Raw genomic sequence first — 23,592 nt, forward strand, 5'->3', positions numbered from 1 at the left:
TGTCCCACCAAAGAGCATCTGTCATATGAGCCATCTGTCAGAGCCGAGCAGCACCTCTGTCCTCTATGTGCAAAACGGCTAATGAACTCACTAAATCCCAGAAACAAAAGCCACAACACAGATCGGACATGAAGTTGAATGTGAATCAGCAGCACGTGCCAGCCTTCAAAAGATTTGTCAAAGCAACATGGGGTAATTAGGAGGTAGTACCTCCATCAACATCCTTCACAAGAGTCTAAAATTACTTAACGTGGCCAGGAGGACAGTCTGGAAAATCATGAAAACATTTGCCAAACAGAGGCAAACTCCACCACAAAACTACAGAGTCAAAGGGTGGCTTTAATCATCAGATACCGAATGTTCAGGCGTTTCTGTTATTTTGTCCACTCCCTGGATACTTCAATTACCTGCTCCACTGTCAAGGCTGAGATCACCACAGCCACAGTCACCAGAGACCGTCTACCCACTTAATGCTAATTTACTATGTATTTGTACTCATCCTACTGGTTCAAAAGTTCTGGCTCTGGTTATTTTCCTCTAGTGCCTAATTAATCCATGGGAGAGAACAGCCTCCACAGTTAGGGTCTGGCATTATTAAGTAGGGCTAATATCAAACAGAGGTTGCATTAGAGCACAAGAGGCTATTACTGCCTCACTGATGGCAGGGCGGGTGGGTGATGAATTCACTGAATCATGCCCAGGCAGCAGGTGAACAGGCAGTAACAGGACACCACACAGTACATTTGAAGCCACGTGCATTAATGCATAATGGAGGAGGAAAACTGGGGGACACAGGCAGCTTGTTTCCATCTGGGCTGAAAAAAAAATGCTTCCTGTATTCTTTCTTTTGCAGTTGCAGCACACGTTTGTAGTAAGGACAATTTCACTCAACCCAGTGTCTTTGAGGGTACATCAGCAACTGAATTATGTGGTTAATTTTGTATTTGTTGCATAACATAAAGAAGTTTAAAGTACCACTTAGTGGAGGCTTCTAACTCAAGTTTGCTAAAGTGAAGTTGCTCCATTGAAAGGAAAGAGAAAAAAAGGAAATTACTCGCTTTGCGTGCAGTCAAGTGGTAATTTCTGCTAGGCAAAGTTCTGGATATGACCTGAATATACACATAATGAGACTTTTTCTTTTATTTTGTAACAGGCACAGTGTTAGCCTTCTGTTTTGGCAATTCAAAAGAAAATTACCAAACTGGATGACAAGCCTGGTTCAAAAACCTCCTTGAATACTGTAAGGGATATCTATCTTATCCTGACTGTGATTACCAAATGACAATACATATGGACATGACAAAATTTGTGTGGGTGGCTACATGGAAAATGGCCTAATTTGGCTAATTACCTCTGCTGTCTGCTGCGTCAACCTCTTGTGTGAGGGCCTATAAATCAGGCAGTGGTGGTTAAATTCAGATCTCCAGCAGCTAGAGCACCCCGATCATGAGAATACTATTGAGTCTGGCCCAAGTGGCGTTCATGCTATGTGCTGCAAGAGGAAATATAATTGCTTTGCCTATAGATGACAACCTGGGACTACAGCGCAGTCAGGTGAGTTGAAGTTATGCCACTTGAATTACAAAAATAACTGAAAATTAGAGGCTGCTCTGAGAATGAATACCATATCTTTGCTCACGAGACACAATGTTTGAAATTTGTTGCTTTTATCCAAAACACTCAACAGTTGCCCATCACAAGTGCATGCACATTCAGCATGGGTGATCCCAGTGGGGTCAAAGCTGTAGTCTCAGCTGTTTTCATGCCATGTGTGACCCACTGAGCTATGCAAGCCCAAAGTGTGTGTTAGTCTCTGTCCTCACTGCCAAGCCGTATCATTACGGCTTGAAGTTTAGGGATATACAACATCATACGTAAGTGTGGACTTCTCCTCCTTTAGGAGTTTGCAGAGGAGCAGAGGAACTTGCAGCAGATTTTTTCAGGCATGAAACTGCCGCCGTTTGGAGACGTGGATCCAGGGAAGCACCTCCACCTGCAGATGGAGGAGAGGTCCCTCAGGAAGCACATCCCCTCCCGCAGCAGATCGCCCTGTAAGAGCTTCTTCTGGAAGACCTTCTCAGTCTGCTAGCAGTGGGAGAGTAAAGCATTACCAGTTCACAGTTTTCATTCCCATGTTAACCACCACAGGCTGAAAAATTACAATTACTGGAGGGTTATTTGTGATATGACTGTATGGAAATTATATGGTTGTTACCCTCATTAATGCATTAATTTGTATAAATTGTATATGCCCATTGTTATCCCAAGTGATGTATAACTTATTTTTTGCCATAAAGATCAGTAAAGATCTAAATGCTCACATATCCAGCTCATTTAACAAAGCAGCCACTTACACTGGCAGTTCTGAGCACTAATCTCACATCTGTGCTCTGGGATCACAAACGCTTTTGTTCTAACAGCTCAAGCAGGTTACAAGCTCTGGCTGATCGCATCCAGCAGAAATGCAGACTTTGAAAATGGATAAAAAAAAACATTCTTGGACTGCTTTGTTTTTGTCTTTGACTGAGTATCCCAAACTGTATTTTAGTCCTATATTTTGACAGAGGATTTTCGTGTAAACTACACCGACCATCCTCTAGGAGTTCAACAGTGAGTCAGCATTCGCACAGAAAAGCAAAATTTCTTCACCTAATTTGAAACACATTAAAATCAATTTCAGTGGCAATAATCAGATGTACCCATATATGCATTAATTTATAGCTACTTAAAAGTAGCACATCAGCACAACCAAAAGGCTGAATAGGAAACTACACCTGCTAAACAAACAGCTCCATTAGACGTATTGCAGGACACACTGTCGTCTACTCTTTGCACCAAGGAGGGAATGAAAAACCTCCAGAAAGACTGCAAAAGCCACTCAAGTTGATAGATCACAGGATAACCCAACTCTGGGCCAAGCAAAGTACAGTGCTATCAAACTACAGCTTATCTACAGTGAGAGAACCACAGGTGATTAAAAATTCAAACCTTTATTTTACACTCTGTAGGACTAAAAATAATTAAAATTCAGTACACAAAGTGTGATTTCCTGCCGGCATGTTCAATCAACAATTTCAAAAGTCCCTGCAATATTGACTTTTACATTCCAACCACTTTACAATCAAGGTTTAAATAAAATAAAAATCACTGCCTACCTGACTGAAATTGTACATACTGACCACATGAAAAGGAAACCTACTAAGAAAAGGTGGAACTTAAATTCTACCAGTAATAATGACAGTTATCAGTAGCTGTTAAGACAAAAAGACTAACGCCAGGTGTCATCTTAAAGAAGTTTGGCAGTACAGACAGAAAAGCATGATCACTGCCAAACTGCAGGAGAGACTTTGGTCCTACATGTGACTTTTGTTCGTTTGGAGGTATAAAAAAATACCTCAGCCCAATTGAGTATGGTCCCCTCTAAATTTCGATATGGGGCGGTCCAAGGAATCTTGCTAGTGAGGTGAAGGAGGTGAGGATCCTTTTCAGGATTAAGGCATTGGTGCAGCATATCCATTGTTGGCTTGTGCTGGCCCACCCAACAATGCACCACACTTCGGTCTTCAGCTTCTCCAAAAATGACTCCAATCTGGATTCAGACGAAAACCTGGGCAGGCCGTGTCCAAGGTCCCTATACATGCGAATTAAAGTGTTGGCAATTCAATTAATGTAAAGTCAAAAATAAGTCACTGTCAAGAAGGTATAATACCTAGTCAAATTCAGTTTTATTTGAGTCTTCCCTTTGATTTCACAAAACATAGAAAATGCATTCATAACCACTTCAAACAAACTTTCAAATGGGGACTTGTCAAACACTCATCGCCACTTCAACCGCTCACACTTCCAAGCTCCCCCAATGTTTTTCCCACACAAACTTCACCGGCACCATGTCACATTTTCACACAGAAAAGGGTGGTAACAAGAAGAAAATAAAGCACACACCATACACGGCATTCACATCAAATCAGACAGCAAGAAAAAAGCTACGAGAGGGTACAAATACTCATAGCATTAAACATTTCACTTTTTTTTTTTTTTTTTTAAAGATTTAAGCTTGATAGAAAATAATTAGTGAAAAGGAGAGACCTTAGGGATCTCGAGGCGCAATAAATGTCCTTGTGATGGTCATTAGGAACACACTCGTACTTGCTTCTTCCTCTCACACTCGCACAAAGCCACAGGTTCTTCTCAACTCTCGCAGGCATTTGGCTCTTTAAGAAATTCGCACAAACAGTCCTTTTCACACTTGCTTTCTTTCATTTTGCTCTCTCCCGTTCGCTCACTCTCAGTCTCTCACTCTGTCCAACATCAATCCCACTCATCGATCTCAAAAGCGATAAGAGCAGACAAAATTTCTATATCCATGAAAAGCGGAGAGGAAAAAGACAACACCCACCGTCTAACACAGTATATGCAGAGTGAAGCTGTGTTCTTTGATGGCAAAGCATTTACACATGGGAAGAAGGGAATTGATACTGAGATCTGTCGAACAATGCTGCCCATGAGGCGCTTCCTCCCGGGAAATTGGAAAAGAGTTGGTGAACTGTAGAAGAGATTTTCATGAAGGCGTTTCCATAAAACGTCAAACCAAACAAACAAAAGAGGATACAATCAGCTGCATACACATATTTAACTATATCAAGCCCATTTCACAAGTGGCTGAGGGGGGCTCTTGAGATACTCGTGCATGTTTCAGAAACATATACCTTGCATGCACAGTCATATCTCAAAGTAACATTTTCTCAAAAACAAAAAAGGTAGTGTGGAGGTTTCCACTAACAAACTAAACACTTCACCCATTCAATACTTGGCTACATAATTAATCACATATAAGTATAAATTTTCTCTTTAACAAAATGAAAGGCAATATATTTTTAAATAACAGGGACATGAGATATGACTAGAGTTTCCCACCCCTAGGTATACTTACCAGATTAGCCTAACAGCAACAAAAAAGTTCAACCCAAAGCTCTCTACATTCCCCAACTAGAAGACTTAGACTCCATAGAGGTGCCAAAGCCAGTGCTGAAGCCAGTGCTGGAGGCAGAATTAGTGCCTGCAGCCCAACCAAGACTAGCTGAGCTGGGGCTGCTGTAACTGGTGCTGGTAGAGCTATAGGTCTGGTCTCGGGTTGTTGTGGCTGTGCCTGCTGTGGTGGTCTGACCCTGCTGGTTAGCCAGCATGCCCATCATGCCCCAACTGCTTTGTAGTGCTGCCTGGGCAGCAGCCATCATTGCTGGGTTAAGACCAAGAGCCCCAAAGTTAACCCCACTACTGCTCCCCAACCCACCACGACTATTGCCATATGCTTGACCGAACCCACCAGCCCCAAACCGCCCTCGATCCATCATTTGCCTACTATTATTGTGTTTAGGCTCGGCATTGGAGATGTGCACGCTGACACCCTTGATGATTAGGTCCTCTCCACACAGGGCTTGAGCGACCTGAACAAAGAAGTGAAGAAGAGATTATCACCACAGCCATCATGAAGCTCTTGAATGGCATTCAGAGTCTGATTTTTAAAGAAAATCTTACCTGGTCATCAGCAAATGTGACAAAGGCAAACGCTCGGAAGGGTTTGGGGATGAAGACATCAGTGACCTCGCCGTACTGCATGAAGAACTGCCTCAGCTCGTCAGTGGTCATGTCTTCTGTACAGCGGCCAACAAAGATTTTACGACTGCGCATGGGCTCATCAGGACCTGCCTGAAACAGGGAATACTATACAATGATGTGTTTAATCAATAAGTTGTTAAATAAACAAAACAAGCAAAATAAATCAGGATTTTATTTCAAGTAATTCAGAATTTACTTCCCAAAGCCTACTAAAACACTTTAAGATCACATCACTATAAATACTATTATAAAGATGGGAAAACTATAACAAAAGGTTTTCACCTTCGCTAATTGCTACAGTGACAACATAATTTCTCAGCATGCATATTTATGATAAAGTTACAAGAATACAAACACCCACACCTCCAGCTCCGCTGTAGAACACAGATGTTCTGTTTTTCGCCTCCCCATTTGTAAGTACTGAAGTCACAAAACAACTCTCAGAAACATAGTGATAACTAAAAAATATGAACAAATTACACACATGACCTGAGGCAAAAAACGGACCATCGGTGCTTTACAGCGGAGCTTCTGGTGAATCCGAGTGGCAGCATAAACAATTATATAGAGCTCGAGAACACATACAGGCAATTTTTTTTTTTTTTTTTACTAAACTTCCATATCACTTGTGTTGTTGATATATTTAAAAGGACACTATTACACTGAGACACCCGTACAAACATTATTTCATCAGCGGGGTCTGAGTGCATGAGCATGTAGGGGTTCAGTGCACTGCTCAAGGACACTTTGGCAGCTATGGACAAATTTAAGGTTGCCACAGTGCACTTACAACCCAAACATACTCTGCAGAACATATTCAACTAATACTCATAGTATCGTGACTAAATTGCAACATGAGGTCACAGCAATAGGCAAGCCTTTAAACAACAACAACAACAAAAAAAGTTAAAAATACCTTTGAATTGGGAAGTTTGCAATCACACCATCTTCCATCAATCATGTGTCTCTGAGAAATCACTTTGGTTTGGGTCTCATAGTCAGTGAACCGGACAAACCCAAACCCTTTGGAGTTGCCAGTTTTTGCATCTCTCTTCACCTGGAAAGAATGTAAAACATGGGTGAGCACCTCATAATTCTTAAATATTGTTTACTTAACACTAATTTTGACCTTATTCAATGTTTCACGTCTCTAAATACATGATAAACATTGTTTTTTTGACATCATATTTCATGACTTTTCCTAATTTAGTGGGGACAACTGGGCAAAAATAAAATGAACATGACAATGTTTGCAAGGTCCACATCTGTCACACATTGGTGCTTCTTTGGGGGTCTATTTGACCCCAGCTGTATAAAACATGAAAGACATAAACATTTTACACACATTACTTTTACTTGTTTTGGATGAAGCTGAGGAACTATAACATGCCATTTAAAATCGTCAAAAAACTTCTGTGTTTTAGGGCCCTAATATAACAAAATCATAGACTGTAGAAATGCAAGACCCATTGACAGTTAATGTGACATTTGGGAGAGAAAAACATGATTCCCACATGAACTTTGATGTATAAGGTGGGCTGAGTGGGGGAGATTATGTTTTATTTAAAGGGCTATTGAGGTAGTCAACAAGTAACATGAAGTAGGTGACACATTAACTTGGGCAACAATTTGTATTATTGCCATTTCTGGAGATTTAAATTACTAGGGTCAAATTGCCCTCAACTGCTAAAAATTGTTAGTAAATTTCAAAGCCTTTGGTCAGATCAGATGTCACTATGAAGTTGACTGGGCTAACTATCAAATATCACGAGAATAGTTAACTAGAACTGCATTTTAAGAGTCAGATCATGTCAGTACCTGTACCATGATGACTTCCCCAAAGGTACTGAAATAATCTTTCAGGTCCTGTTCTGATGTTTTCCACGGCAGCCCAAGGACAATGAGATCTGATGTCTTCTGAAATCCCCTTTTGATCTTTACAGCTGAGGCAGCATCCATTTCCTCCATCTTCCTTTTATTGTCTGTAATAAACGGACACATCTTGCATAAGTGAGAGAGCCCGTCGAGGGTGCACAGCACTCGACTTGAAATGAGGCCAAGGGTCACACACTGACACACTGAGCGCCATGCGGGCGACAGGAGACAGTCGAGACAACTGCTAGCTACCCTTAGGGCTGAAGGAGATATCGTTACCAAGATATGGGCATGAGTGATATTAATATCTCAAAAGGCAGCAATATGCACGCTATCACATTTAGGGTTAGCCTAAGCCAGTGATTGGTCTGCTGTGATTAAATGTTTTTGTGTAGTAACTGCATTTTCTGCATCCACTTGGTATTATTATGCTGTTTTTGGAAGAATGCTTAATTTTCTCTATTGTTAGTCTTAAAATATTGCTGGTGCATTCTGTTGAAGCAGATCTGGCGTTTTCTACATCCATTTGGTATTATTACACTGTTCTTGGAAGAAGGCAGCTTTCACTGATACTTTTTCAGTTTAAATAGTGTAAACCAGAGTTATTATAGTTTTGTATTCTTCATTAGTTTTTATTTTGCTTTTAACGTTTGCTTTCGATTAAATTCAATTTTACTTAATTTCCTTTGGTTTATTTATAGTTTTAGCTTTGTTTTTTATTAGTTTCTGTATTCATTTTAGTTTTTTTTTTATTATCATATTTGGTATTAAAATATGGGGGCTTGTGTTTGTCAGGAGCAAGATTTAAGAAATTCAGGATAGGTATTACAATACTAACACAACACTTAGTGAAGGCAGCTGGCTCCCCGTCATGTAGACATTCCTGTCTCCATATAAATGCACCAACTCCTCCTCATGCTTGTTGTGCAAACAAATTTAACCAAACTGACAAAGACTAAAACAAAAGACATTCTCTGTATATATATATTTTTTATTTTAATTTAGTTAGTTTTGTGAGTGCACAACATTGTTCCAGTTACTTTTTCTTTCTAAAGTATAGTTCTTATTTTTATTGCAGCTGACTAATATGTTTTTTAATCACATCTAGTTTTAGTTTAGTTTTAATTAACTACAACAACCTTGGTGTGAACTTACAGTCATATCATATATCGTAACGCTGCGGAGTTATTTGGTATAAATATCGCGGTGTGACATTTTGTCCTAGCTACTGTGTTAACTGGACAAGTCATTCATTCTTGTTTAAAAAAAATACAAATAAAAATTACAATCTCACCTTTGGGGTAGTTGACGACGTACACCAGGTTCCCCCAGTCGCTCTCGGGTGCGTGCAGGACCCCCTCCACGAGCCGGACGCCCCGCATGCACTGAGACTCTGGGTTCCGGTACCGTAGGCCGCACGCCCCCGGGAACTGGGCAGCGACTGTGGACAGCAGCACGGTGCCGTCGTCCTCCGAGGGGATCTCCATCGGCTCTTCGTTTTCATCCTCGGCCACCCGAATGTACAACTCGGACATGGTGTCGGAACCCAGCGCCAGTTCACCGTCCGTCCGCGTGCTGCGTCTGAGAGAGCTGGAGTGATGCACGCGCACTGAGCCGAACGCAATCGCCCGTCAAGTTTTAGCTAACGGCGGCTAGCTGTTATGCTAATTATAATGCAAGCGCGCTGAAACAAAACGTGCACAAAATGACAGAAAGTCTCGACAAAAGCCTGGCGGTCACTGCACGACTCTTTCAAGAATTTGATAGCTAGCGGCCATGAACGCGGAGTGTTTCCTCCACCGCTGACTTCACCGCGCCTAGACACTTTGGCTAGCTAGCGAGCTAGCAGACACAGTCACGCTTGAAAATGAATGGATAACGTTGGGCGAGTGTGCGTTTCTCTTTTTTTTCCTCTACAAATGCACAGCTCCTCTTCGCACGTATGAAGTATGGTCGAAACGCTTACGTTAAATACAACAAAAACCGACTGTATACACGGTGAAACGTACCTCCAACTTTAGATCAAAATGCAGTATTTTCAGCTGTACGCGCCGGCTAACCCTCCTAGCTTCAAGCTAGCTAACAAAATGGCCGCTCATCTTGTAGGGATGACATCATCGACTCGGGCGAGCATACTGTTAATTTGTGAAGGGAGGCGAAAAATCATAATAAATACATTTAGCGGACATTTGTGTATTGTATTGTCTCGAATCACCGACAGTGGATTAAGTACGTGTTTAAAAAAATATTAAAAAGCCAAGAGATTAATGTCGCGATTCACAAATGTAGAAACCATAATCAGAAAATCAGCATGTACCCCTGTCGTAGTGATTCACCTTGACAACCCAAACAAAAAGTGCGCATTGAGAAATAAACACAAGAAAATAATTTATTAAATAATGTGTTGTCCTGGGTGATGTGTAAAACAGATTACTGTTGTGATGTTTACAGTCACGTTGTTGAATACAGTGAATTGTTGTCCAAATTGACTACCAGACCCATTCACTCACAAACTATAAGTTGAATCTGCAAAAAAATATTCAAGTCATGTGAGAACAACACCATCACAAATTGTTTAATGGAGGAAAGCTTTTCAAAATATAAATTCAATTGCTTCAATGCTTCTTTTTCACTTTGATCTCCACCTGTTATTTTTTTTCTTCTTTTCTTCATTTGCTCTTCACATAGCCATGCAAACACAGCTGGGTTTTATTTGTTTGTTTGTTTACTAACCTGCCCAGTCATGTGACATCAGTCTACTTACCTATAAATTGGCTAGCCTCAGACTGTCCATTGTCATTTTCTTCAGTGGAACTACCATGAGTCATTCAAGATTTGACATCCTACTGATAACTTTGTGAGTAAAATAATGCTGCTGTGCAGGTCAGTGAAACTTGTCACTATGTCCTTGTAGTATAAATTCAATTTGACCATCTTTTCTACAGTATTTTGCAGGGTTTTATCATGGGGACTGTGACTTGCATACAGAAAAAAGACTCAATAGACACTCCATCAGCAAAAGTACCAGGTAATCCTCCATTGCTCCATAACTGCAATAGCCAGTTTTGCTTTTACGCTGTATTCGAGAAAATATTTTCTGTATTTTCAGATGGCGACGTGGCATGTTTCTCAGAGTACATGGAGGTGTGGATCCACCGTGTGAGGATTGATGGCTTTAGGGACTGGCTTTCAGGGGCCTTGCAGATCCGAGGTAATTGTTCTTGACAAAATGAGAGTTTATGATAAGAAATAAAACATTACGCCATAATCCCCTCTTGTTTTCGCAGTCAACCTCGAGTCCTTGGATCATTTAAACCTCCACCTGTCTGGCTGTGGATTCTCACTACACAAAGACCTTGATAAGAACTATATTTTTAGGGTCAGTTACACCGGGTGTTTTGTCCAGCAACAGGTATGCCCCACTTTGGCATATGGAATCCTTAACCATAAACTCTGAAATACCCATTTAAGCTGAACCTGATTGTGACGATTGTGGGTCGACTGTTTAGGATGGCTACAATGTCCTTATGCTGAATTTGGTGAAGAGGATAAGCCGTTTTGGAGGCAGAGCAGACCGTTTGATGATGAAATGTCCAGTGGTTTCTGTGTTTCCCAACAGAGAGCACATTCAGTGTGACCCAGAGTATATCCAGGTAAACCCTTGGTTGCATGTAGATTAACTTTTCACTTGCCTATTTAATTTGGCATTTTTATATCTCAATCAAGAATTTCAGATTGCTTATGATTACCATGATAAGCTTTGTATTGCACGATAAAGATAACCTTTATGGCCTTTACATGTCCACAGGTGACCAGGCAGCTTCCTCGCGACAACTGGGATAAACAGGTAATCACTGACATGTATCCTTTGTTGAATTATACTTAAATTAGTGACAGTACTCCTGCATTATAAATATGCACACATGTTGATGGATGTGTCTGGGTGAGAGACAGATGTCTGTCTTTCTGATTGAGTTTGTGTGTTTGCATCACAGTTGGACTGGTCTCTGTCTCTGCGAGGTAACCTTATTGTAGCTCTGGAGGATGCCAGTCTGATCCAGGTGAATGTTGACATCAAAGGACCTGATATAACAGTCCAAGGGAGGAGGAGGGAGATCCTGAGTCCTGTGGAAGTAAGAAACCTGAGGAAGCATCCTGCTGCCTAGTGGCCAACATTACAACTGCAGTCCACTTTGAATTACCATTGCTTTGTCATTTTTTGGTTAATAGGTGATGGAAAATGCAGGGGAATTCTTAGCTCTGAAGCTGGTCAGTGGCCAATATGCATATAGTATGGAAGCTACATGTCCAAATGGTGGGTGGCAAAAAAATGATCCAGTTTTGAAAGTTACGCTTTTAAACGCTTTTCCTTGCCATTGTGCAGCAGCATGAGTTGTAGCTTTACCACGCCGGTCTCAGCAACACATTTTATTTCTCTTTTCAGTGATCATGCCCACAACAGGGGAGACAGTGCTGCACATTTTCAAACGACACATGGGTTTGACAAAGCGAGGCAGCTACCACACTGAGACTCTGACAGTCAGTAGTGTGTCAGTGAACCAGACGGATAAATTCACTGTGCAAGAGACAAGTGAATTTGTGCAGCTGATTATTCCTACAGGCGAAATCCTCCAGGCCAAGGTCGGTGCTGCTCTCTTAAATTGTTATAATGATACAGATGATGAGTGATAAATCCAGAAAGCTCATATTTCCAAACCACAGCTAAACCACTACATGGGAAATTTTGTGTATTGCAGTTGCTGCTGCATTTGTTGAGATGAAATTGTACCTGGTGTGTCTTTTCTCGTAAGGATTCATTACAGTCTGGAAAAATTATAACCTGAGATCATTTTGCAGACCTGTGCAGACAGTACACAACTTTGGCAGCCGTTCTACAGGGTCGATGTTGTGCTCACCTTCAAAGAGACACATCACAAAATGCAATGGACCATGGAGAACACACTGCCATGCGCAGGTAAGTGTGTTGGCTGATGAGCGTGTTAAATCTTAATTGGTGATTAATTATTACAAGTCGTTCTGACCACTAGCCATTTACAGGCTTTTACAGCAGTGTGTAATCCAGTTTTGCGCCAGTCACGACTTAACATACTTTGTCTTTCGTAATAATGAAATAATACTTTATTTTATAGTATTATTTAACATTCAGTAATGGCTACTTTTGTTTGCTCCTAAAAAGTTGTCCATTTTTATTAGCAGTGACTTGACCAGCATCAGTTTTTATTCAGTAAAGCTTGTTTTACCAGCTCCATTTTAAGCAACATCATTCTTAAATCCTATGCTGCTGTTCAATTCAAGTGTCAACCTTTTGTTACTACTTACGTTACTCATCTCTACTCGAGGTGTAATTTATTCCTCAATTCACTGGGGACTAATGCTATTATTGAATTAATATTTAGTTACTATTACCCTTTTTGGTAATACTTTATAATAAGGTTCGCGACATTTTGAGTAGTTACTAGGGAGTGAATGAGGAACAATGAGGAAGTAACTGTTAATAAACCATTTATTAACAGGCAGTTCTTGGGTAACTCCTTATCAAAATTTGTAGAGTCGCTAATGATTGGTTAATTGAGAAATGACTATATTATATTATGTAAATTAACTAATATGTAATTGTGCATGGGAATCTGTGAATTCTTACAGTGGTCCTGTACTGAATGCATAGCTTTTGATCGCTTCAATAATTCAATAACTCACTATACAGCATGTGACCAGTAACAAATCATTACTTCATTATTACCCACCTGTTAGTTTCTATTTTTGTCTCTCATCCAGTTAAGTGGTGCACCATATGGTGTTATAATTAGCACTGAATCATCACCTGTCTATTTACTTACCAAGTTTATGTCTGCTAGAGTGCTGCATCATACTGTGTGGTTACTGAGTACTGAATCTTTACTTCATGATTACCTGTCCATTAATTACCATTCTTTACTCGTTTATTCATAATTTTGTGCAGTTATGTAAAAGTTTATTATAAAGTTTATTATTATTTTTAGTAGTAGTAGGTGTAGTAATGGCATTATGAAAGAGAGCAATATTGATAATGTATAGTAGACAGGTTTGGATTATAGTACACTAAAAGGAAAAGGCTGAGGAGGCCCACCTTAACAGGTGGTGCAGGCCATGGGGCAGACACAGTTGTTTGGAAACAATGCAAAGCCGCACACTCAAACTCCTTTATTTAGGTCTGTTTCGACCTTGAAGTAACCTTGAAGAAGCCTTTTCCCAAAATGTTGGAGAAACGAACCTAAATAAAGGAGTTTGAGTGTGCCGCTTTGCTTTGTTGCCAAACGATTGTAGTACATTGCCATATATATATTTTTTAACAATCTATGACTTGACTAGCAGGATAAATTGGTGGAATATTACCATGGGAGTTTACAGGTTACAGAGTTACTGCAGGGAAGCTACAGTAACTGATAGTTCATATATAACATATATATATATATGGTGCAACTAGGGTTATAACTATATGAAGGAAGGCTGGAGTGAGAATGGTTTTCTCACTATAGTTAATGTAATGATTAGAGAATATTTGCAAAGCAAAATAGAAGTACTGACTTGACTCGTTCTAACTGGAAATTTGCATAAAATTGAAACTGAACATCATGATGAATACAGCCTTTGAATCCTCATTTGTTTCATCTTTGTTCCTTTGTATTGTGTAATCATACCTCAGCAGTAGCCAGGCCTCCTGTGGCATACATCACGTCTCCTCCTGGTGCCTCCACCTTGGGCCTTCTCCTCCCACCCGCCCCAAAACCTGACTATTCTGACCCATCAGCACATGCCTCCACCTTCACTGCAATGAAACCAAATGAAACAACTCCACTGGAAGAGGCAAACACAGAGTTTTTCACCACTGATACGCCATTTGCAAAGACGGCAACCAGCCGTCTTAACCTCCACACTGATCAGATGTCAAGAAGTCAAACAGGAAATCTGTCAACAGAGTTTGTCAGCGACACCACCAAGGCTACTAACACAACTGATACTTTAGATTTTCAAGATGCAATTGCTGTTAGAGGTTCAGCACAGGTAGAGCCCCCTGGGTTATCAGCTGCAGCCAAGCCAACAGCAGCATCTTTAGTCAAAATAATTACACCTACACAAATAGATGCTAAAAATTCAACACAACCGGTAGAAATTTCAAGAAGAACAGCAAACACTACGGCTTCAAGTTGGAATCTGAGGAGGAGACATTTGACAAATCAATTTGTGCAATGAGGTATTTTTCTAATGCAAAGTATGCAAACTGGCACATTTCAAATAGCTTTTCACAAAGTATCAACGTGAGAATCAAAGAACCCACTTTGAGATCTTAAGAAACCATGGTCCTTGTGCCTTTTGTCAACTGAGACTGTAAGTATCCATAACAGATCATGAAAAACAGATCATACAGAATCCAGTGAAGCCCTCACTTTGCCACACTGAGCAACACCATGCATGGCATGTACAAAAGCATCGAATGAAAATCAGCAGGGATGAAGTGCAGTTACTTTCTCACTGTCTGTTTATGGACAAGGTGGTTCTGAAGCCAAACTAGACCTCAAATGCTGTTTCAGTGATGTGACAATACTAGCTTTTAAAGGGTCGATGTTTTGATTCACTTCTTCTTTAAGATCTCATCCGTGCCACGTGCTGTGTCTGTTCTCAGTCATGAAAGGTGATGCGATGGTCAGTCAACTGCTGTGAAGGTTGATTACACAAGCAGAAATACAGCCAGACCTCTGCCAGCTACTGCCTGAGGGTTGACAATATCCAGACACATACAAGCCAGGCGTTTAATAAACATGTCTCTATCCAACCTGCACAACAGACTGATGTAGTGAAGACCAGCAGTTGCTATGGCTGATGCCAACTCCCTGAAAAGCCCTGTGTTATTGAAACTCATAATAAAGGATTGCTTCTGAACAACACTGGACATCTTATCCCAAAGTGAATCTCATATTTGCAATAAGTTTGTTGGGGTGAAATTGCACTTTTCAGCAAATTGAAACCAGCTTCAAAAGCACCTTTTTTTTTTTTTTTTTTTAAAGAAAACAAATCAGTTTGGTGAATATGAAACGTGATTCCACAGTTCAGTATCATGGAGCACAGTTGCTGTATATTTTTTGACCAAGAGAGGGCACTGTTGGTTGTGTTTTCTGTGCATCTACATCCATGAGCTCAACCTGGGACAGCTGCCTTCTGGAATAATTAAATGGTTGTACACTTTTCCAAATTAACCAGTTTTAAATAATTTTTACAGTAGAATTATTTTCAATCTCATTCGCATTTAGTTTGAACTGATAACCAAGCTGTTTGTTAACAGGATAATCACTTATCAGTGATGCAGAGAGTGTAATTCACTTCAGTTTGGCAGTTATTGTTTGCAGTTTTGTCATTGGTTTGTCATTTGTCTGTTACTACTGTGAATTAATACATCATCATACTGGTGAACCAAACTCTACTGACTACAATCACTTATGATAAGAAATAAGAAATACCACTCTTTTTTACCGTTGTTATTTTGACCTTTTGATATGCACCAAAGACTCTGTAAATGATAACAGTGCAGTGTTACGCAATTAAATGCATCATATACAATGGGCTGTGGGGCAGAAAATCTAAACTTCCTTGCGCCTTTGGTCTCCATCTGCTCAGTGAACTTATGAGCAGGAAATGGAATAAGTGGTGCAAAAAGTACACCAACATCCCTCCTTCTTTCATGTGGCCTCTGTCGGCCATTACTCTGTCTGTATCGACTGTTAACTGTCTTTACAAAGTTAAAAATCCCTTTCATGTTTCACTGTTTCTTTTTTGTTTTAATTTCAGTCGGAGCATATGGTTTGCACATCTGGGAGATGCTAAGCATGGTGGCACCCAACCCCCACCCGCTGCTCCTGTGAAGTGATCCATATATGGTCTTCACTGTTATTGCTCATAATCACTCATCATTATTATAAACAAGTCCAGCCGTGATTGGCTGCTTTCAGTTTGCTGTGTGAAGAAGCTTCGTCATGTGAATTTCCACAATTTTAAACCAACACAAGATGCTAGAAAAGGGTGTAAACGTACAGGTTTGGTTTTGTCGACTAACACTGGGCACACTTTCAAGAAAAACCTGGAGCCATCTTTCTCCGCTCGGCCATGCAACTGAATTTGCCACCTGCGACTAATCCAGGCCTGTTTACATGCCCGGCTGTACTTGGGTGTCGTCATGTTTTGTAACCAGGAACATTCTCCTAAGACAGCACAGGGGGGGCATTTACGCTCCTTTGTAGGCCACAGATCTGCTGCTCTCTCGTTTAAATCCCACTGAGCTTATCTCCGTGGGCCTGCGGAAGATCTTCCCATAAACCACCATGAAGCGTCAAACACAAAATATTTGCAGTTTATGCCCAGATAAAGTGTTGTCAGGCCTCCCCAAAGTGGTCTAAAAACAAGACCACGTGAAAGCACTGGAGAGTGGAGCTATTGCCTGTGCTGTATGACCACAAACCATAAGCATCCAATCAGATCAGATCAGGAAACTAGATGTTCCTATCTCCTGACCATTAATTTGAGAACAACCATAGTTGATCCTACATGGATGGTATAAATGGAGCGCCATTACCTAACATTTGTTAAGGCCATTTAATGACATCAACATGAAGTCAAAATTACTATGACACACAATTTTGGGTCGTTAAATACCACTTCAGGGTTCCCTGCACTTCAGCTGCCAGCTCTCGGCACCGGGGCCTCACATGTTTTGGAGAGTGAGACGGGATTTGCAAAGCACTGGAGAGACGCAGGGAGGAGGAGGAAGAGGAGGAGGAGGAGGAGGCTGCGCGGGGAGGAAGGGGTATGTGGGGCTTTGAGTGGTTTGCTGGGCCTCTTCATCTCGCTCGGTGGGTAATTACAGAATCATGGGTCAACCACGCATGTAACCACGGTTACGTTGCACAGTAGCAGATGTGCTCATGACATTATCCAGCACGAGTGCAAAAGGTAAATAAAAACAGATGCGGCTGGTTGCTACGGACCTTCGCCAAACTTGCGTATGCCCGTAATTGTTCCCATGTGGGCCTGCTGAGCTGCAGTAGTAGTAAAGGGGGCGGGTATGCCCTTTTTAAGAGATGCCCATGTTTCCTAACGGGAGGAATTTATGAATGAGACAGAGTAGTGATGGCGTGTGTTTGTATGACTATGGGTGCATGTGTGTGTGTGTGTGTGTGTGTGTGTGTGTGTGTGTTTGATATCTGGTGGTGTTGCATGAATGGACGACATCATCAGCAAATGGGCAATTTCTCCTCCTGAAGTGGTCCTTTCACTCCAGGACGGGGCATCTCTCCTGTCCCACACACTGCTGTGCTCACTGCCAGTGTTTGAAAGTGGCCAGAGCGCTCCAAGAGGGGAAAGGCAAGCTGCACTTGCTTGGGGGGCCTGTTGGTCTCCATGGTTTCTTTGTCAAAGCAGCTACAGCCTGGGTGTGTGCGTGACACCGCACAATGTCAGGGAGGTCCCAGCTGGACCCGGGCCAGGCCTGCAGCCCAGATGAAAAATTGAGGAAGGGGCTCAATTTCAGCGATATCCTGCCTGGGCCGGGCATCTGATCACTGGACACCATAACACCTAGGGTGCGCGTGTGTGTCCGCATGTTTACTGGTGCACACTTTCCAGGGTGTGCACAGTTATGTGCACTTAATGGCAAACGGGTTAACAAGATGCTCCAGGGGCCCCTTGAAATTCTTGATTTAGGAACTGTTTTGATAATTTGATAAACAAACGATTTAGCGTTTGATGCGCCTGCTTCTGTCGAGCTGGAATGTGGTCTACTCTCCACTCCCACTAGTCACCCTCCCACACACACACACACACACACACACACACACACACACACACACAAACACACACACGTCTTACACTATGAAGCTCGCTGCCAACAGCGCGTGCCTCCTCTCCCTCTCTCATTAACCGCAACTGTCAGATCCTCCAGATGATGAGCAATTAAACCAGATAATAAACACTCGCCATCAATTCCTGTTTGCTGATGTTGTTGTTGTTGTTGATGTCGACGAGCTGGGGGCTCCTCTCCTGCCACCTTAGCGCTAACTAGTACTTGAGTAACACACAAGTGTGGTAAGGCAAGAGTCTCTCATCACACTTCGCCTGCACTAAAAAGGCCTTTACCTGCTGCGTGCATGGCAACAACAGGCTGATAATAAGGCACAGTGAATGTTAACAATTAGATCTTAATCAGACACAGCTCGCCGAGGCTGCTCTTTTATCCCCGGGCTTCACAGAGAAAAAGCAAACAAAGCGCAGCAAACTGTCAAGATAAAATACTACTCGGGATTGGTCGTGTCTTAGGGCTTCTAAAAGGGCAGTAATCTTGCCGCGGGTTGCTTGCCGAGACGACGTGCTGCAGACGCCGCTGTTTGCTCTTGTATTAGAGCGATAAGGCCGCAGCTTGGCTCGGCGAGAGGACGACTCGCTGCTGGAGGAGACGGAGAACGTGGTGATGGGAGGTTTTACATTTTAGATTGGGGGGTGAACCTGATCTGGCCTGGTGGCGGAGATAAGTGCTGATGAGGAGCATGAGGAGGCAGCCAGGGCCGTGTCCGACTGGGGGCCCTGGGTCACTGCCTGCTCACCCTCCCCACCCCCCAACCACACACACACACACACACATCAGTATGTAACCTTAATTACTGCAAACACTGTATTTTTGTATTTTCAGGTGAAGTTTACCATATTAACGCATGGGCGCAAATTTAGGGGGGGGTCAGGGGGGACAAGTCCCCCCCAATATTTATGAAAGATATACATATTTATAAAATTTATAATAGATATTTATAAAAATAAGATTTTCCTTGTAAACTGATGCATAAAAGTGGTAAATGGGTGCATAAAAATCCACCAGAATGCAGGAAATTAAATGTAAGATGCTCAAAATTTCCAGGGGGAGGACCCCCTGAACCCCCACTAAGTGTGTCCCCCCCAATGTCTAAGGGAAATTTGCGCCGTTGTATTAACCTATGTTGCTGCTAGGCTTTACAGCAGTAATAATATCATAATATTGTTTTTGACTTTGGCAGAAATAAGTTGTTTATTTTACAAGATTGTTTCAGTATCATTTACAGAAGTTTAACTATTATTTTGTTCAAGTACAAATCTGAGGTGTATCCAGCTTAAAGTGCTGGAGAACACCATGAGAAAGGTTGCAAATAATTTATGTAAAAGTGAAAAGAAATGAATATATAATTGTTTTTTTGAATTAGTAAAAGAATTAGTAGATATGGTGAATATAATTTTAAATTATGATCAATAATCAGTGATGCTGGGTACATTTCAGTTGGGAATGTGTAAAGAACATGAGATCCAACTTGTGAAAAAAACAAAGTATCCACCCTCTGTGAAATCAATCTTACCCAAGCTGGCACTGTTAAAGCAATGCTGCTGCAGGTCAGCAATTTTAAAGTCAGAAATTATTCCGCACTATTTACAAAAACTTAAGAATAGATAATAAACATCTTGATCTTTTGAATACATAAAACTGTTTTAAATTTCTGACTGAGCACCATCACTAAGAAACAGAAAATATTCTGCACATATTTCAACAAATACCACGACAAAACATAACAAATAACAAGACGTCCGGGTGTGAATGGGCAGCTGTAGCTAACATCTGTCCAGTTTTTCATCAACCAGCACAAGCACCATGTTAACTAGCAAACACATAGACCTTAAAATAACATGCCAACTTGAACATTCCTAATATTAACTTTTTGTTCTTTCTATCTTTTTTTGGTCTATTTTTCAGTTTTAGATGGATATTTTAGAGTTACACTCACCAAGACTAACCAGCAGGGGGCCTCCTTGAGTGGCAGACCCATGAGGCCCCTCCAGGTAGCCTGTGGGCCCAGAGCAACATGGCTGTTAGAGCTCATCCCAAAGCTCAAAGGGTCTTTGTGTTCTGAAATTAGGCCATTCCAATTTTATATCAATGCACAATAACCACTTGTAGGCCTATATTTGGACGGCTTTAAGAATTATAAGAAAGGTTGTTGGTGACTGAACCCAGATCTGTTCCAGCGAGGTGAACTCTGGTTGACCCCGTGAACCAGACAAACGTGCACGGCTACCCATGATTGTTTCGCCTGTGAAAAAAAAAAAAAAAAATGTTGGGGATGGTTTTCCACTTAGTTTTGAAGGTTGGACAAGCCATTCTTAGGAATTTAAAGACAATACCCTTTCTTTCAAAGGCTACAAAAACATGTATACAGCTGCAGAAGGAGTTTCCTGACACAAAGGCAAAATACGGTATCAGATATTCCTATTACCGATCAGGATGGCGTGGCCTGGAAAATAATATACAAGATGAAACTGTGGGCTGTTCAGAAAAAGGGAGAAAAAAACTGATCTGATTTCCCTTTCTCCATGGAAAAAGGGACGTGGCCTGTTGTTTTGAAACCATATTTCCCTCAAAAACACTCTGAAAACTAAACAAAATTGACAGTGTTGGATTTATTGTCTTCTGCTCTTTTGTCTTCAGCATTCACTGTTTGTGCCTTTGCCATGGAAACGGCAAGGTTATTTATCTTCACAGCCCTTTTACAATAACGTCCCTTTCCTGACCAAACAACAAAGGAAATATCAGGTCAAACCTCTTCCCCCTTCTAATGATCTGCTCAAATCAACTTCAGTATTTTGGTGCACTCCTGCACAGGCACACACATTCACATTCAGACACACACACACACAGGCTTTCTGCTCCAGTTTAGCATGAGCAACTTAGAGCTAGAGACTGGGACAGAGTTCACACTTTCACCTTTATCAGACATTTTCCTCACAAAGGCTAACGGTGAGGGAGGAGGACTGCAGTGTTTCTGTCTTTGTTTTCCTCTTTCTGGCCTGAATGTGTCGAGTGCTGAAAAGTTGGTTCAGACAGAAACACTAGATGGAGACAGAGAAGACTGACTGCCAGGTTGCACTCAGATTTGTAGAGGAAATCAGGTCTGAGGACTCACAAGAAACAAACATGTGAGAATATTTTAAATCATATTGTCTGTTTTTTTTTTTTTTTTTTTTTTTTTTTTGGTGTGAAACTCCTGTTGTTGGGGTTTAATTCCAATTATACTGCATAATAATACTCACACATGCATGCACATGTTCCCAGGCACAGTGATGTTTTATAGGAGGTGTTTTAACATGCTTTTAAAAGATCATTTCACATGTAATATCAACCACGGTAGCTTTGGATAAACTCTAAAAGCAAATCAGCCTTGTTATGCAGAAATTAGAAAATATTCATGAATTTTACTCGTGGAGTGTGTTGTATTTTTCCCACTCACAGGATAAATCTAATAATCTACTTTTCCCAGCTAAAATGTGCTTTGTGCAGTCATCTGTGAACATCTTGCAAATCCTTGTGACTTGTGTATACTCCAGTATACTTTAGCTGTCGGGTGCTGTCCCCTTTCCTAGCATGGGGGAGACAAGCAATTACTCCTTTTAAGGAGCTGTTCTCATGAATGTTGCCTAGAGTATATGCAGACTACTTTGCTCAATCCACATAAACAGTGCCGATAATAGAAGAAACTGACAATTTAGATGAGGAAGAATAGGCATAAAAGCATGAGGTGCGTACAAAGTGCATGTCACAATTAAATTACTTAATGGGTGAAAGTCCCTCGATAGATCACATGTAATTTACATCAAGAGTCACTGTAATAAAGACTTTGTAAAACTTACATTGAAATTCAATTAGAGTGTTGAATGCATAACCAAAGCCGTGAAAAATGAACTCATTGGGGGTCCCTTTTCATTACTGCCCTGAGGCAAAAGAGACCATTAATTTAATACATTCCATGTTTTTTCGCATGAGCATTTTTAAGTTAGTGCACATTTCCGTCCTAATGTATCTAATACAATGAGAGAGCCTGCCAAAGACTGCATTATACAAGCAGCAAAGAACCCCCCCCTCCAGTTGTTACCTTGAGTAGCCGGACCACTTTCAATCAGTCAAGCCTGAAAAACGACCTGGCCCTAAAAAAAACAAAACAACAAAAGAAGAAATTATGATATTGTTTTATTGATTCATCGCATGGTGAATATTCCTCCACTGCAGGTGCCGCCCCTGGCGAAGAGGTTCAGAAAATGGCGTTGGCTGCAAACAGTTAAATGGCACGTCTTAATTAAGATATTAGTGTTTTATCTTAGAACAGTGGATCTGCACCCTTCAGTCAACCACAAAGCCAAAACAAAACAGGGAGCCCTTTAGATCTTCCACCCTTAAGAGGAGTGCTAATTAAAAGAATATTTCATTAACTGTTCCAGCTTGGTAAATATAAGTTTACAAGGGGTCAATAGACTTTACAACACATAATGATTTAGAATATAATTACTGTGTAAAGGGAGCCATGAAAAATACAGTGAAAATTAAAACAAAGTTGTTTGTCGTTCCTGGTGTCACCTGCGATGTCACTTAGGGTTAACAGACTTCAGAGGGCAGGTCATGTTAGCTGCTGTCAAGTTAATGTACCAGCAGTTTATCAGCCTCCTTAGCACCTCTGTACAGTACACATGGCAGCCATTTGCTGATGGGCGAGGGAGCCGCAGCAGACCACGGGCTCTAATACTTTTATTCAATCTTGTTTGAACCAGGTGGGGTAATTAAGAACCAGTTCATATTGTCAATAACAACTTTGCCAAGGGCCTGTTGTAAAGACAATTTACAGAAAATGGTCCAACCAATTTAAATAACACTTCATTCACATGTAATTGAATTGGCCGGAGTTGCCGTTGCTCTCAACACGCGTGTGAATGGATTTGAACTTTCCAGTCTCCAGCCCAGACCTTTGTAAAAGCATGTGCTCGTACTGAGGGAGTACAGTTGATTAACACTGTGATGTGTTGACATGGGTTTTAACTCCAGAAGTTATGATCTTGATTAATTCACTGTTCTCTTTTTTTTCCTCCCATTGTTTTCTCAAGGCCATACATAGACCCAACTGATGAAGTCACCCCATAGAACAATGCACTGTACAGTAAACAAATGTTTTTCTTTTTTTTTTCTTTTTTTTTTTTTTTGAGGATGATTTAATGCAG

General features: G+C 41.1%; 3 protein-coding genes across 8 annotated transcripts; 2 read left to right on the top strand and 1 right to left on the bottom strand.

The window, feature by feature from the left end:
* Positions 1-1,446: 1,446 nt before the first annotated feature.
* On the top strand, positions 1,447-2,089 carry sst6.2 (somatostatin 6.2). Its single transcript, XM_030056504.1, has 2 exons — positions 1,447-1,554; positions 1,901-2,089. Exons 1-2 carry the CDS (start codon positions 1,447-1,449, stop codon positions 2,087-2,089), a joined length of 297 nt encoding a protein of 98 aa, XP_029912364.1.
* Positions 2,090-2,974: 885 nt separating this feature from the next.
* On the bottom strand, positions 2,975-9,562 carry tardbpa (TAR DNA binding protein a). 6 transcript variants are annotated; one of them, XR_003928442.1, is made up of 7 exons: positions 8,786-9,557; positions 7,435-7,598; positions 6,533-6,673; positions 5,536-5,721; positions 5,324-5,444; positions 4,397-4,543; positions 2,975-3,631 (listed from the first exon to the last, which is right to left on the bottom strand). XR_003928442.1 is itself a non-coding variant. In XM_030055343.1 (6 exons), the coding sequence occupies exons 1-6, from the start codon at positions 9,024-9,026 to the stop codon at positions 4,449-4,451; spliced, it is 948 nt and encodes a 315-aa protein (XP_029911203.1). In that variant the 5' UTR covers positions 9,027-9,558; the 3' UTR covers positions 3,704-4,448. The 6 variants fall into 6 exon arrangements, 3 of the variants coding, with proteins under 3 accessions (XP_029911203.1, XP_029911202.1, XP_029911201.1); XR_003928444.1 differs by having other exon boundaries at positions 5,360-5,444; positions 5,536-5,706; positions 8,786-9,556; XR_003928443.1 differs by having other exon boundaries at positions 5,360-5,444; positions 8,786-9,556.
* A 34-nt stretch (positions 9,563-9,596) lies between these two features.
* On the top strand, positions 9,597-16,406 carry ciroz (ciliated left-right organizer protein containing ZP-N domains). The gene is made up of 11 exons (XM_030056506.1): positions 9,597-10,348; positions 10,437-10,519; positions 10,601-10,702; positions 10,779-10,903; positions 11,001-11,144; positions 11,300-11,338; positions 11,487-11,624; positions 11,722-11,806; positions 11,936-12,132; positions 12,349-12,466; positions 16,333-16,406. Exons 1-11 carry the CDS (start codon positions 10,311-10,313, stop codon positions 16,404-16,406), a joined length of 1,143 nt encoding a protein of 380 aa, XP_029912366.1. The 5' UTR covers positions 9,597-10,310.
* The last annotated feature ends 7,186 nt before the right edge of the window (positions 16,407-23,592 follow it).

This window comes from Myripristis murdjan, chromosome 7, assembly GCF_902150065.1.
Source record: "Myripristis murdjan chromosome 7, fMyrMur1.1, whole genome shotgun sequence".
NCBI lineage: Eukaryota > Metazoa > Chordata > Actinopteri > Holocentriformes > Holocentridae > Myripristis > Myripristis murdjan.

Bases quoted from the DNA above. Each gene is read 5' to 3' on its own strand.
- sst6.2 (XM_030056504.1), top strand. From the start codon at position 1,447: ATGAGAATACTATTGAGTCTGGCCCAAGTGGCGTTCATGCTATGTGCT. The intron at 1,555-1,900 runs GTGAGTTGAAGT...CTCCTCCTTTAG, and splicing joins TGGGACTACAGCGCAGTCAG to GAGTTTGCAGAGGAGCAGAG.
- tardbpa (XM_030055341.1), bottom strand. From the start codon at position 9,026: ATGTCCGAGTTGTACATTCGGGTGGCCGAGGATGAAAACGAAGAGCCG. The intron at 6,674-7,434 runs GTACTGACATGA...CATTCTTTCCAG, and splicing joins GGGAAGTCATCATGGTACAG to GTGAAGAGAGATGCAAAAAC. The intron at 5,722-6,532 runs GTATTTTTAACT...ATCATTGTATAG, and splicing joins GCAAACTTCCCAATTCAAAG to TATTCCCTGTTTCAGGCAGG.
- ciroz (XM_030056506.1), top strand. From the start codon at position 10,311: ATGAGTCATTCAAGATTTGACATCCTACTGATAACTTT. The intron at 10,349-10,436 runs GTGAGTAAAATA...TCTTTTCTACAG, and splicing joins GACATCCTACTGATAACTTT to TATTTTGCAGGGTTTTATCA. The intron at 10,520-10,600 runs GTAATCCTCCAT...CTGTATTTTCAG, and splicing joins TCCATCAGCAAAAGTACCAG to ATGGCGACGTGGCATGTTTC.